The 13,708-nt window shown below is 37.6% G+C and overlaps 1 protein-coding gene across 13 annotated transcripts in view; it reads right to left on the minus strand.

Moving 5' to 3' along the window:
- Positions 1-13,708, minus strand: part of MYO3B (myosin IIIB) — a 201,511-nt gene that overhangs the window by 42,498 nt on the left and 145,305 nt on the right. For all 13 annotated transcript variants that reach the window (XM_032693338.1, XM_032693339.1, XM_032693336.1 and 10 more), the window contains 2 exons: positions 6,720-6,783; positions 5,697-5,835 (listed from right to left, as the gene is read on the minus strand). In XM_032693338.1, coding sequence (XP_032549229.1) covers positions 5,697-5,835; positions 6,720-6,783 — 203 coding nt within the window. The remainder of the gene's footprint in view (positions 1-5,696; positions 5,836-6,719; positions 6,784-13,708) is intronic.

Consider the following 13,708-nt stretch of genomic DNA (forward strand, 5'->3'; position numbering starts at 1 on the left):
TCAATATCTAGTCACCTTTTCTGTGAAGAAATTCTTCCTAATGTCCAACCTAAATCTCTTCTGGCACAGCTCAAGATTATGTCCTCTCGTCCTGTCACTAGCTGCCTGGGAGAAGAGGCCGACCCCCACCTGGCTACAGTCTCCTTTCAGGCAGTTGTAGAGAGTGCTAAGGTCATCCCTGAGCCTCCTCTTCTCCAGGCTGAACAATCCCAGCTCCCTCAGCTGCTCCTCATAGGACGTGCTCTCCAGATCCTTCACCAGCTTTGCTGCCCTTCTCTGGATCCACTCCAGGACCTCAGTGCTCTTCCTGAATTGAGGGGCCCAGAACTGGGCACAGTACTCAAGGTGAGGACCTCACCACATCTATTCCAGGTGTGAAGAAGTTAGTAATCCAATGATATTCTTTTAAGGATAAAAGAAAAGGAAGCTACTTTTTCTCCTGCGTATACCCAGTCAGATTTTGGTTCAAAAGCCACAGAACACTACTGTAGCAGGATCTTTGAATTGGAAATTCATTATACAACATACCACATCAGCAACTCCTCTGCCAGATGCTTCAACTGCAACATGGCTAATAGTAATTCCTCTGTTATAGCGTGGTATGTAGTAGGACAATACTGTGGAGATCTCAGAGGCCTCACGCATAGGTACAGCATGCTCAGTGCAATCAGATCATATTATGTCACACTCTCTTGGTCTTTTCAGAGTCTCCTGTAGCAGTCAGACTGTCCCATAATCATGTTATTTTATTTGCAAAAAAATGACAAACTCAAATCCGACCCACTCAAAAAATCCCCCCAAACCAAACCAAATCTTCTGCCCAAAAATTCTCTAAAACCCAGACACGTAGAAAATTTTTCATGTCAGTTTTTTACAACTGAGACCCAATTCTATTCACTGTTATGATTTTACTGACTACAGTCAAGTTTTTCATGATTTACATTCCTTCAATATAAAATTAGTCTCAGTGGGGGGCTTAAAAAAGATGAAATGAAACTCCTGATTAAACAACTAAAAATAATTCTAAATAGATTACAAATTCTTTCACTTACATTCATGAATGACAGGATTCTGAAATTCATGGCATTCATATGTCAGTATCATCCCATCTGACAATGACTACTAGTTGAAAGTCTATGCAGTATTTCACACTACATTATGTTTTGTTTTTCATTTAGAAAGGAAGATTTGCTATAATAGAATCAAACAGGAAGCTGAGTTACACAAACAGCTGAATAGCTTAGATTGATCTCTCTCTACTTGCAGAAAATGAAGTGGCATCTTTTGTTACATGGCATCCAGATCTTGATACCACATTTTGTGTGATATAATATCTGTTCTTTACTAAAATACTTATTACACTCATGTTGGGAGATTGGCTTTCTGCAAATCCAAGGACAAAAAGTGCCCCCATTTCCAAGTCACTAATGATTGTTGCTTTGCCATAGCTGTTACCTTTTGTATCCTAACCACTAGACCACCGGGCAGATGGAGCTCGTCAGCCCTGTAAGGCCATCCATCTAAGAGAAGGTCACTCTAAACAAAACCTACGTCCTGAGGACCTCACTGCCACCGTCCAAGCTTGCTCAGCCCCGGCAGATGAACCTTAGGATTAAAGGGTGGGCTCAGCTCAGCGCACACTGTGTCTCACCTAAAAAATCCACTGCGCAGGCTCGAAGGGTGTAAGACCTTTCCCAAATCTTCGTTCGCGAAGACTGGCCATACTATACTACCTTTTGTAAAACAATGTAAAACTAGGAATTAATGAGATCAGAGTTAGAACTCTACTACAATGTAGTGTAAGTTGGTTCTCTATATTTAAGCACCTTTCATTTGCAATTGCAAGACATCAAATCAAGACTGTACTCCAGGGCTGAGACTGAGGCAGTTTAAAGTATTTTCAATAACAAAGACTGACTCAAACAAAACTGTACTCTGAAGCAAAGACAAAACACCCAAGCCATCTATTCTCTGTGACTTGGGTATTTTAATACGATTATGGTCCTGACAGAATTAAAGCTGGATCACTTCCTTAAAACTGGAGTTAAGTCCTAACAATTAATGAAGTCATCGTTATTTTCTATTTCCTGTTTAGGGTGATGAATCTATAAATATCATCTGTGTGATGACAACCGCAGAGTAACACTTTGGGAATAAAGTCTTCCATGCCCACAATGCGCCTACTAAAACTTGTCCACAGTACTTTCTCAGCTGGGCAGCAGTCTTCCTCCCCATCAAGCACTAACTTGAGATATTTCATTATTTACTTGTCTTCCATCAGTGCAAAAAACAGTGACTACCTCATATGTTTCTCCAAACCCAACACAGCTACATTCATCAAATCCCATTTTATGATTGGTTTATCAGAAAGGAAGAGAAAAATGAATAACACAAAAATAAAAATACATATTACAAGGAAAACATTCAAAACAGGTCAGTAGCTAATGGGACTCCAGGCCTTGTCAGGCCCTAATTTCCACTAGTTTTGAAATATAAAAGATTAAAGAATCTAAAATCAAAGGCTATATTGAAATGGACTATTCACTACTTCAGCCTCAGATTGTGGCTACAGACACCATGGATTGCATACTTCCAGATCTCACACAATCCTGACAATTTCTCTACCTCTCACAAACTTTCAGCATTGCAGGCAATATTGTGAGGCACAAGGCATAAACTGAACATATTCAGAAGAAATACTGTTCTCCCAAAAGAGAATGTCCATAGCCAGAGACTCTTTGTGCATTTTTTCAGTTATTTAAAATGTCTATGTTAAGCATAAAAAATTATGTCATCCCCTGGTCAGTGCAGAGATACTGTTAGCTTTCCTTTTGCAAAGGAAAGCATCTCAGAAAATCTGTCACATCTGCCTTTGAAGGAAAGTTACATTGGTCAATTCCCTATGAAGCAGTCACTTTTTGTTAATAATTTCAAACAGTCTCACTATCTATCTTGTCTAAGGGAATACCTCTACTTGGCCTCTGGAGATTATACTATTTTGATTCCTTCAGTACTACTTTATTGTGACTAGAATAATTAACTTCTGGCTTAATTGTTTCTTATGACTGGACTCTCCTCTCTGCCCAGGCAATGTGTCACAGTGGAGACACTAGAGTGAATTCTTAGCATTGTTACTAGTCTTGCCCCACTGCTCTGGCAGAGCCCATGGGAATGTCCAGGCAGTGTAAAGCCAGCCCCTGTGACTCTATACAACCATAGGACATGCATGCACTTAACTTGCTCTGCATGCAGTTTGACCACACTGCTCAGTTTTAGTATGACCCAGTGTAAAGGCTTTTGAAGTGAAAAAGAGGCTTTTGTTTCTGTATTAATAATTATGGAGTACAGTCTTTGCATGATCTTTCTGAAAATTTCCTTGTCTATTTTTCCTTTGCCAATCTACTACTGAGAACAGGCAGCCTGTGCCATTACACAGCTGGATAACAAGATGTGAGTGAATAGTCTGCTTGATTAATACAAAAACCCGTAAATTCATATCAACCGTTTTTTCCCTTTTCTGTTCTGTCCCCCTTCACTACACTAGAGCCTCACCTACCAAGGCCACAAGACAAATAAGCAGCCTGTCCTTCCCTTTGTGCTTAAGCCTGCCTGCAGACTCCCTCCTTCAGCAAACATCAACGCTGCTTCATAACTGGGTCATGGGCCACTGCAGCAACCTGTCACATTCCCTTCCCCACTGGCCTCTGTGTTCCAGGTCCAAGCACTACCACCAGGCTGATAGACTAGTTCTGCTTGTAATGTAACTTAAAGAGAATTAAAAATCAATCTCTAGCATTGCAGAATAATGTTTTGCTATGAAAAATAACAGTCTTTACATTGTTTGGACCACCTAGTGGGCAGCTTTTTTTGTGTGAATAACAGCTCAGGTAGTATTGCTCTACATTATAAAGCATGTGTATTTTATACATTTTCTTATTCTGAAAAGGTATTTGCTATTTCACTTAGCTTTCACAATAGGTGTAAGAATATTATCTTCTTAAAAGTATACTTCATACATTAAGACTGAATGCAGACTGAGCATCATGTGAAAGCATCTGCATTTGTGAATGCATGCAGTGCTTTTAAAAGCACCCAAGGAAGTTATTCTGCAGCAGGTTTACCTTCTTAATAGTTACTCATTGAAGTGTGATTTCTATGATCATCTATCTGAATATTTTCATGTTTATCTAGGAAATTCCTTACTTCTCTACATTTGCATGCTTATTCATTTAAAGATAGATGTTTCTTCAATAGTTCAGATCAATGTTGCCCTAATCTCCTCTTCAAATTCTATTCTTCTGTCACTCCACATTTTTTGAAGTCTCTCTAAATTACTGTGTAATGGTTCTGAATAATATGTTTGCTAAGGGTGGAATTCTGCCAGTGTTACTCTAATTGTTTTACCTCAGACACGAGGTCTTTGATTTCAAGGAGATCAGTTGCAGAGTAACATACAATATCCAGTGAGAGTAAGGATGATAGATTTGGGCCCTGACTGCTTCCCTCAAGAGGATTTGCTGCAATGAAGATATTTCTGTTTGACAGGTTTATTGCTTAACATGCAATAACTTAAGATAGCGATGCAAACTTCCCCTGGAGTCCCACACTATGGATTCAAAACCCATATGGACAGAAATGCATGAAGAGAGAATAATGTGCTCAATCTGCTGTGTTTACATACTATTCTGTTTTTAGCATGGAAACCACCTAATGCCTGTATAAAAGACTAAAAACACTGAATTCGCATTTCCTGTAACGGAAGGATCTCCCTATAAATATCTATCTTCTTACCTTTACATTGTAAATTGTTTAACTGAACTCTGTAAAATTTAAACACATAAATTTCAGGACAAGGGCTTAATTATTCAGATAAATATTTACAGATTTACAAGTTGAAAGGTGCCCCATTAAATAAATAAGCAGAAATGTCAATGTATAGCAGAACATTACAAACAACTAATTTTTAGTATTAACCTGGAAATTAATGTATTATCATATACATTTTGGCTCTAGTTACAGATATCACATTATCAACCTACTTCATCTTAAATTGGGGAATGTATTCTACAATACAGTAACAAAGTCTGTATTCATGAATTTGCAAAGACACAAGGATTACAGTAACAGAGAAAAGTATTCTGATAGGTAATGACTTCCTGAAATATTCAAAGATAAACCAGGTAAAACTCAAAAAATGTCAAAAAGTTTCACTTCTTATTGAGCATGGCAAAAATAACGTAACAGCAAACAAAATAAAAATCTACACTGCATAGATTGTAGAATTATTGCAGATGGACTGAATCTTTGTGTGTGTGAACAAACGAGTTGTTTTTCATTCTGCCAAATATGAGAGATTTCATTACTGTCTTCGACTTCTGAGGTTGGAAGGCAAAGGAAAGTTGAAGCTCTTGAAAGTAGATTTGATTTCATTAAAAGGGTATTTTGAGATTAATAAGGACACTTTTAGTAGAAGCTGTATTTTAAAAATCATTATACTTTTGTGTCTGTAATTCAGACACTTAAGGGCTTTTTTATATTTCTGGGTTGAAAACGTGTAGAAAAAAGTTTTTTTCTTTATATTTCCTGTCCTTCAAGGGGTTAAAAGACCTCATCAATATATAAAGCAAGCTACATGCTGACAACATGTAGCTTATAAACGTTAAACAATATCGCAGCTACTTTACTATATTTCTTACCTTCTTTTTTAGGAGATCTCAAGAGGCTTGACAACCGATGGTCTGCAACTGCCTCGGATTGGCTAATTGACTGTGAATCATTTACTTCGAATGAATGTTTTAGAATAACTGGAGAAGCAGAAATCTCATCCAAATCATTCTGGAATAAAGAATGCTGGTGTAGGCACCTAAGAAATGTATTGATTTCACTCTGCCATGATAATTTACAGCTGTGATCTCACAGAGAGCAACTTGTTATTTTCTATGACACTGTGAAATGTCTAATGCTAGATTTAAGTTACACAAGATTCTTGTGACTTTCAGCAACACCGACTTAGCACCCATGTCACAAACATTTGTTTACTTTTTTCCATTTAACTTATTTATCCCCTTTCCTCATGCAGTTAAATCATAGCATGCACTGTATGCTGATTTCCTCTCATAGTTAATTTGTATCTTTAGAAAAAAGCTATAGGAAGGTATTAATCTGCTTAACATTTCTAAGTACATCATCCAAGGGATTTTGTTTTTTTAATCTTACATATGCTCAGCAGAGTTACTGGCAAAAACTGTACATTTTCTCCATTTCATCCTTTCAACATCAAATGGTAAGCAGCAAAAATTGGATCAGACTTCAAAGACTATGCTGTGCTCCAAGTCACAGAGCGACTCCTCCATTTCACATATTGAATTCGAGCAGGATATCAAAGTGCTACCAAAGAACCTCAGGTCCTTACTAAAAAAGAGTCTCTAACATCTGTAGAAAGTGAAGTGCACAGACAAATCACCTCAGGGAGCAGCTAGCATTTATTCTCAGCAGCAAATTTCCAGCCTTTTGATTCTCTTATTCACTGTACCTCCCTGTCTCTCTACAGAACTAAAGTTCTTAGCAAGCAGGCTTTTGTCTCAAAGACTTCAAAACATCACTAACGGTTTCATGTTCAGATGGCTATGCCAAGCAGCCACGAACACACTGCAGAACTGTGGACTCAGGAATTTGAAGTTATAATATGATGTTGTTTTAGAATATAAACTTAGTAGTACCTTTTTCGTTTGTTTGTCAGGAAAATCAGGCACCATGGGAGAAGACCGGTTACTGGTTTGCTGCCTAAAAGCAAAGAAAAATAAAATACGTAGTTTGAATATTGTAATTTATTCACTCACAAAAGGTTTACTGGCATACACTGTTTTGTTAATTTTCTCTTTTCTCCCTCCCTCAATTTCTAAATATGCACATACAGTCGATTCAGAAAAAACACAGATCAGTCCCATTTCCTCTTATAAGGAAGTGCATGTTATTAAACACAGTAACAGGCTATGAGCAATGAATTTGTCATTAAAACTTTGTGGATCCGTGTATATGTGTAAAATGATTTTATGAGAATTCTATGAAATTGAAGTCATGTATTAAGATTAATTTGATAAGATTTTACATGAAACTTTTTTCCCAGGGCTGTGAAAAGCTGTTTTCACAGTATTCAAACTTTTAGACACTCAAAATTTGACATATGAGGAAGAAGTGAAACACGTGTTCTCCTAAAACCATTTGGTTTAGGCACAGAGAAAGAAGTAAGATGTCTTAGATTCTTTGCCTATATCTGTTACTATTTCTCATCACATTATGTCACCATAAGAATATTAAAGGCCAACTCCTACTCTCATTAATGCTGATTAAAGTAACATAAAAACCTTCTGTAGGCCCCAATCCTTGTTGGCAGGCCTTTGAAGTCCATGGATCTCTTCAACAGTCCACCCAGACAGAACTTGCTTCAGAATCTTCAGCTATGCAATACCAAAAAAGATGCTACCGATTTCATTTAATGGATAAAAAAGAATGAGGTTCATAGATATTATCTAGTATGCCCATGGTCCTAAAACTGGGATTAAAAGCAAAACTTTCTGATTGTCAAAACAAAATGAAGCTTTCACGAATACGGTAAACATCCAACTTTTCCATAATGTTGCAATTTCATGACTGAACTTTAGATTTGCTTGTCAGGTTAGGGGAATTTAAATTCCCCTTTATTCTTTGACACTAAGGAAGACAAGGAAAACATTCTACCTAAACTGTAATTTGAATCTGTGTTTTCCTTGGAGGAAATTAAGGGATCAGTTTTAAATATGCATTGTCATTTAGTACTGGCACACTTCTTGAACATGTCTAGGACTGTATTTGATACTGCATTTAGGCATATACCGTATTATCTGTAAAGTTCTCTATTACTCTTTATCTTGTATATATATTACTTAGATAATAATTTATTTAGTGGGGTGAGTTAGATAGCTTTCTCCTTTTCCCCAAAATTCCCGTAAGCATTTGTTAAGATGATGCATTCCCCCATTCTCTAATATTGCAGAAAATAAACTCTATACAAGCTAAAATTTATGAATAATTCTCAAATATTACTGTGTTGGATGTCAAAATCAAAATCTGCTATTGGATCAGTATGTTGCAAATGGCCTACAATGCCAAAACCAGACTGAATCATCATATAAATTTAAATATTGAGATTTTGGGGTGGTTTGGATCTGGATCTAAATTTGCAGCTTGAAATAATCTTTATCTTCTATTTAAAAAAAATCCAGAACTTTGCCAGGGCTAGAACCCTGTATAAATGTTTAAAGCATGAAGGTAAAGATCATGAACTTGCCTTCTGTCCAGTTTAAGCTAGCAAAAATCAGCCTCTGGAATTCTGAAGCCCGTAGACTCTGACTGTTTTTCAGGATCCCTGTGATGTTGTGTTTCTGATTTAATAATCCTTAGTTGGGTTGTATTTGCTGCAAGATAGCCCATCCTTCCACAGAATATACTGTTGCTAATGTAAGTATGTACTTGATTTCTAGCTGCAACTCATGAGCTTTTCACTGCATTTTTCTTCCCCTGTCCTGTTAAGAAGGAGGAACAACAGAATGGCTTGGTAGGGACCTGGCAGCCAGCCAAGGTCAACCCACCACACAATGTCAAACTGGTAGGGAACACATCTGAAAACACAGTATCAACTGCAAATGCTGAGCACCTCGAAATCAGTTGCTGAGCTATTCTGAAAATTTGGCTAGTATGCCACATGGAAAATGCAGCCACAGAATCATAGAATCACTAAGGTTGAAAAGACCTCCAAGAGTCCAATCTTTGACCAAACACCACCTTGTTAATTAACCACAGCACTAAGTTCCAAGTCCAGTCATTTCTTGCACACTTCCAGGGATAGTGACTGCACCACTTCCCTGGGCAGCCCATTTCAATGCTTGACAACAGGAGGGCAGCTCAGCAATAGTTAATTAATCTAAGTCAATCAGTGATGACACCTAACATTTTCAAACGTGGTATCTGAGGCAGGGTACTTTCAGGTGTCTTTGAAGAAACTGCTTGTCCTATAGTTTCCAGGGACTTTTATTTTCCACATTTGCAGGAAAGCAGTATTTGGGTCAGACAGATGAGATCCAGTCAGCACACTTACCTAGGCAGGATGCAAGAGATCAAGTGCATGTGCCTGGTTTCAGTAAGGTAATTCAACAATTTGCTGCTGACTGTTCAGCTACTGAGCTATAATATGCCTCTTCACATACAGACTGTCTATAAATCACTGAATAAGCAAGAAACACTGGAGAAACACTGATTCCTAAGCTCTGTCTGCACATCTGTATAGTATATAGCATTATTGTCTTTAGCGCTTGAAAAGCAGTTGAACCATTGCAGCATAAAACTAGTAGCAGAGATTAATTTATGCTGGAATTATTCTGGCCATTATGAGTGTAAGTAAGGGAATTTGGACTTTCATTATTTAAATGCTTTAAAAAATGTTAGAAAAACTCCTACTAGAAATAATACAGTTCATTTTGCAGAAGTAATATATTATAGAATAGAACCAATTTAATCCTTCCAGGATGGGTAGATGAAAAATTCCAAAGGGACGGGAAGGAGGAAAAAAACCCAGATGACACTGAAAAATTGTGCCCATATTTACATTTACACCTTTAAAAATCTTGAGTAATTATTTGAACTTACGAATTGTAAAATAATTAGAAGCTCATATGACATCAGAATCAGGCCCACTGTGTTCCACTGCATGCCACAGGGATTTCAGCCTTCCTATTTCCATCACAAGCAATAACCTTAATGTTTTCTATGATTAAAAATAGGAAAGGGAAGTAATTAAAGGAAACCAGAATATCTTTATGCTAACTTTTCTTGTGGAATGAAATGAAAATTCATACTCAAAAGATGACTTATACAAGAAATCACAGTGTGGTCTTGACAGAAACTGAAATTCTCCAAGGAGGAAATATGGAACAATTTGGAAAGGTGTAAGGAATAAATCAACAGAACCTGATGGCATTCTTCTGAAGATTCTGAAAAAAAAAACGTTTTAAAACGTGGAGATATGACCCTTTCAATCAGCCCTCCACGAAGAATAGAAGCACACCAACATAGTGATTTTTTTTCTTTTTCTTTTAAACAAAAGAATCCAAGGAAGGTTTTGTTATTGATTGACAGACTGAATCCCACTTTAGTGAGAGGCAAGCTGCAGATCAAGTTAAAGAAAGCATAGCAAAAGAGAGAAGAGTTTTTATATGGAACAGGTGAATTCACATTAAACCAGTTTCTGAATGGATCTGTGCTCCTGTGACTGAAATCGTGTTTAATCTCTGCTGTCTGTGATATACAGGATATTATGTTTATGTGCTAATCCACCTGTGCCCAGTAGGTAAATCCACATTGCATGCTATTTCAATGGGCCAGGTATAGCAAACCATTCAGAAATGGACATTGTTCGTTTTTCAGGCACAGTAATAATGCTGATGCAAGTAAAGCTGACCCACGGAGAATTCCTCTAGAACTATTTTTATACTTACTTCCCACATTGACGCAGCAACAGCTGGTGACACTACAATGCTATAAAAGTGGCTGGCTTGCAATGCCAAACCCACTGGCACAGAGATGTCATAGTTCAAGAAGTGACTCTGTATTTACAAATAATAAAAAGAACCTTGGCAAACCATTTAAGCCACCCCCATTCTAAAAGAAAAATCACCTACTCTTTTTTTTTTTTCTTGGTCATTAGTTTGTTTAAGCTTTTTAAAACCTATGGTGAAGGAGATGTCAAAACTTCTCAAGGTAACCTACAGAGAGTTTCACTCAGTTTACCATTAGTAAGCTTTTCTTTACATCTAACCTAACATTCTTGTGCTGCAACGCAAGCCTATTATTTCTCAATTACCTGATTCTCAATAGAGAACGGTTTGTTCCTTTTCTCTTCACATCAGCCTTTCATGATTGGAGAAATGATACCACATGACCCCTAGTTTTCCATCTCCCTTTTAGATCTTACCTTACTATGGTTTATAGAGACATTTTGGTTGCCAAGCAACTTTCTCATTTTCTTCAAGTGCAGTTTCTGATACACTATCCTAACCGAGGTCTTGACAGAAATGAGCTAATGTTATGATGCACACATGAGGTACTGTGTATCCTCACTGCTAGTACCCAATGTAAACTTCGGAGCACGGTGCCATTAGTGACTGACATTCATTTTGTGGTTCATTACTATTCATGTAACTGTGTTTCTAATTCAAATCCTACCCTCTTAAACCCTGTACCATCACTCACTTAGTACTGATACAAATTTAGTAATCAGATTCTGCTTCATCAGTCAAGCCATTAATGAGTAGAAATAGACCCATTTCTGGAACCTGACTTTCAGATGCATACTTTCTGCAGAACAGAGAACTGCTGATAATTATTCTTTGTCTATAACTTTTCAAACACCTAAGTTGGTGTGCCTGTGTAGTTTTGTTCAGGGTCTATTATACAATCTTGATTACCTAAGGCTCATGTGAATGTTAAGAATTTTCTAACAAGAATGATTTCTGAGAACCTATGCTGACCAAATAGCTAAAAAGAGAAAGATGTAGGAATAAAATCAGTGAACTCAGCTCAAGGGTGTGAACTGCTGTTGATGTCAGGTATCTTCTAACATAAGCCCTTAACATACAGAGCTCCAAAGGAAACCAAAGAGCAAGGGATACTCACTGACATACAGTTACAGTTACAGACATAACTGATGCGTAACAAAGTCACTGTGGAAACAATGCTTTCTGCTATACCACACACTGTAAAGGCACTGATCATGTACATATAGCTAACATACTTTGATATTTAGTAGTCAGTGAGCTAGAGGAAAAAATGAACAATACAGGAAGTATTTTCCAGGGTAAGTATCAGATCAGTATTATTTAACAGAATTTTCATTTGGGAGGGAAATGGAAAAAATGATGGTGGTGGAACACACAGGTTGCAGATACTCTGACAAGATTCCAGAGGGATTTAAAGATATTTGAGAATGACAGATCTGTCTGAACAAGAACATGAACAAGGTAGCATAGATTAAGGTCATTAGGCACTGAACTGTAGATTATCCTGCTAAGAACATTTATTAAAAATATATTCACTAGAGATCTGTCAATCTACAAGTTCAAAATCACATGATGTTCTAGAAAATTACTTCTCCCTTCTTCAGAAATTATTCCTAATAAGCTCAAAAGATCCCTAATACTAACTTGGAATTTTAGTTATGCCATTGCAAAATGCAGCATCTTTGATTTCATGTGATGATCAATTGTAAAATGGAGGCAGACATCAAGTGAGGCTGATGTCTGCGCTCTCTTAGTGAGAGGAGACCTCATCACACTCCTCCCTTCTCTGCTGCCTATTTGACTTTATGCAGAAGGGTACATCAAAAGATGTACAATTAAGCAAGTGTACCTTATCCAGAAAAATATATTTGGGAAATAACAAGGAATTCCAGAGACAGTTTGATGCAAAAATGGAAGAAAAACATTCCTGACTAACTAACATGAAATAAATGAAGAAAAATGTTTAAAGAGACTGTGTGCCTCCTAACAAGTCCAGACGAAAATGTTTATTTACATTGCAAATAATTATAATTCTGGAAGCCAAAGAAAACTGACAGTAGGTTATTAGCTCCTTCCTTCAGCCATCAGTGCAGACTGGAGAACAAGTGACCACACGATCATCAATAGTTCTAAAGAGATCATAAGATACACACCCCTTAAGGATTTAGGAGACAGAAGGAGCTGCATGTGCACGAAGGTAATCATAAATTAGGAAACTCGTTCCCCAGTGAGCAGTCAAGCAACTCAACAACAGAGTTATGATGGCAAATTGTACTGGGCTTGTTCTTTACTCTGAAAATCATTACCAAAACCATTTATTTATTTAGCCCTTGTCCAATGGCCTGAACCTTTTTCTTAGTGAAAACAGAATACTGTAAGGGAGAGGTTATGGAGTTTACCTGCAAGAACGCACGTGGTTACACCTGAACAAAATCCTATAATAATGCTCTAGAGCATGCAGCAAAGTTAGCATGGAAGTTAACATAACTCAATGTTATGAGCATACATAGAGAAAGAAGTAACAGTTAACTTCTCCAAAATGGTATCAGCAGGAGAGATCTCATAACTCTTAGTCACTGAAACTTGCTAATGAAAGGTATTAGTCCAGAAAATACAGCCACCTGTCCTAGAAAACTGTTGGTCAGTCAGACATAACAGATCCCTTTTGCCTCATATCCAAGGAAGTGTCAGGAGGAGGTTTGTCTGGAGTGAATGCACTGCTAAAAATCCATTGTTTTTCTCTACAAAGAGGAGAGCATCTCTATGGTTTACAGTATTCCTAGGCTTTCTGTCAGTGACCTGTCCATCTGGTTTCGATAGCTCTTTTCCCTGTCTCATTGCTGGTCTGCATGGTGCTTTGCAGGCACAGAAGGGCAATTTTCTACTCTTGGGCATTTATTAAGACATACTGCAGTCAATTCTGCAATGTTGAGCACTTGCAGTTTTGTCCCCAATCTACAGTATTCTGGGTACTTACAAAAAGTGCAGAGAAACAGGACAGCAACCCAGGGCAAACAGTACCTTTCCACCTACTGGGAGAATACGGAGATGACTAAGCTGAGGGGGGGAACCTGCTAACCTACAGGTGCCCATCTTCAGAATATATCAGATTCTCTAAG

Source organism: Chiroxiphia lanceolata, chromosome 7 (assembly GCF_009829145.1).
Source record: "Chiroxiphia lanceolata isolate bChiLan1 chromosome 7, bChiLan1.pri, whole genome shotgun sequence".
In the NCBI taxonomy this organism is placed as follows: Eukaryota; Metazoa; Chordata; class Aves; order Passeriformes; family Pipridae; genus Chiroxiphia; species Chiroxiphia lanceolata.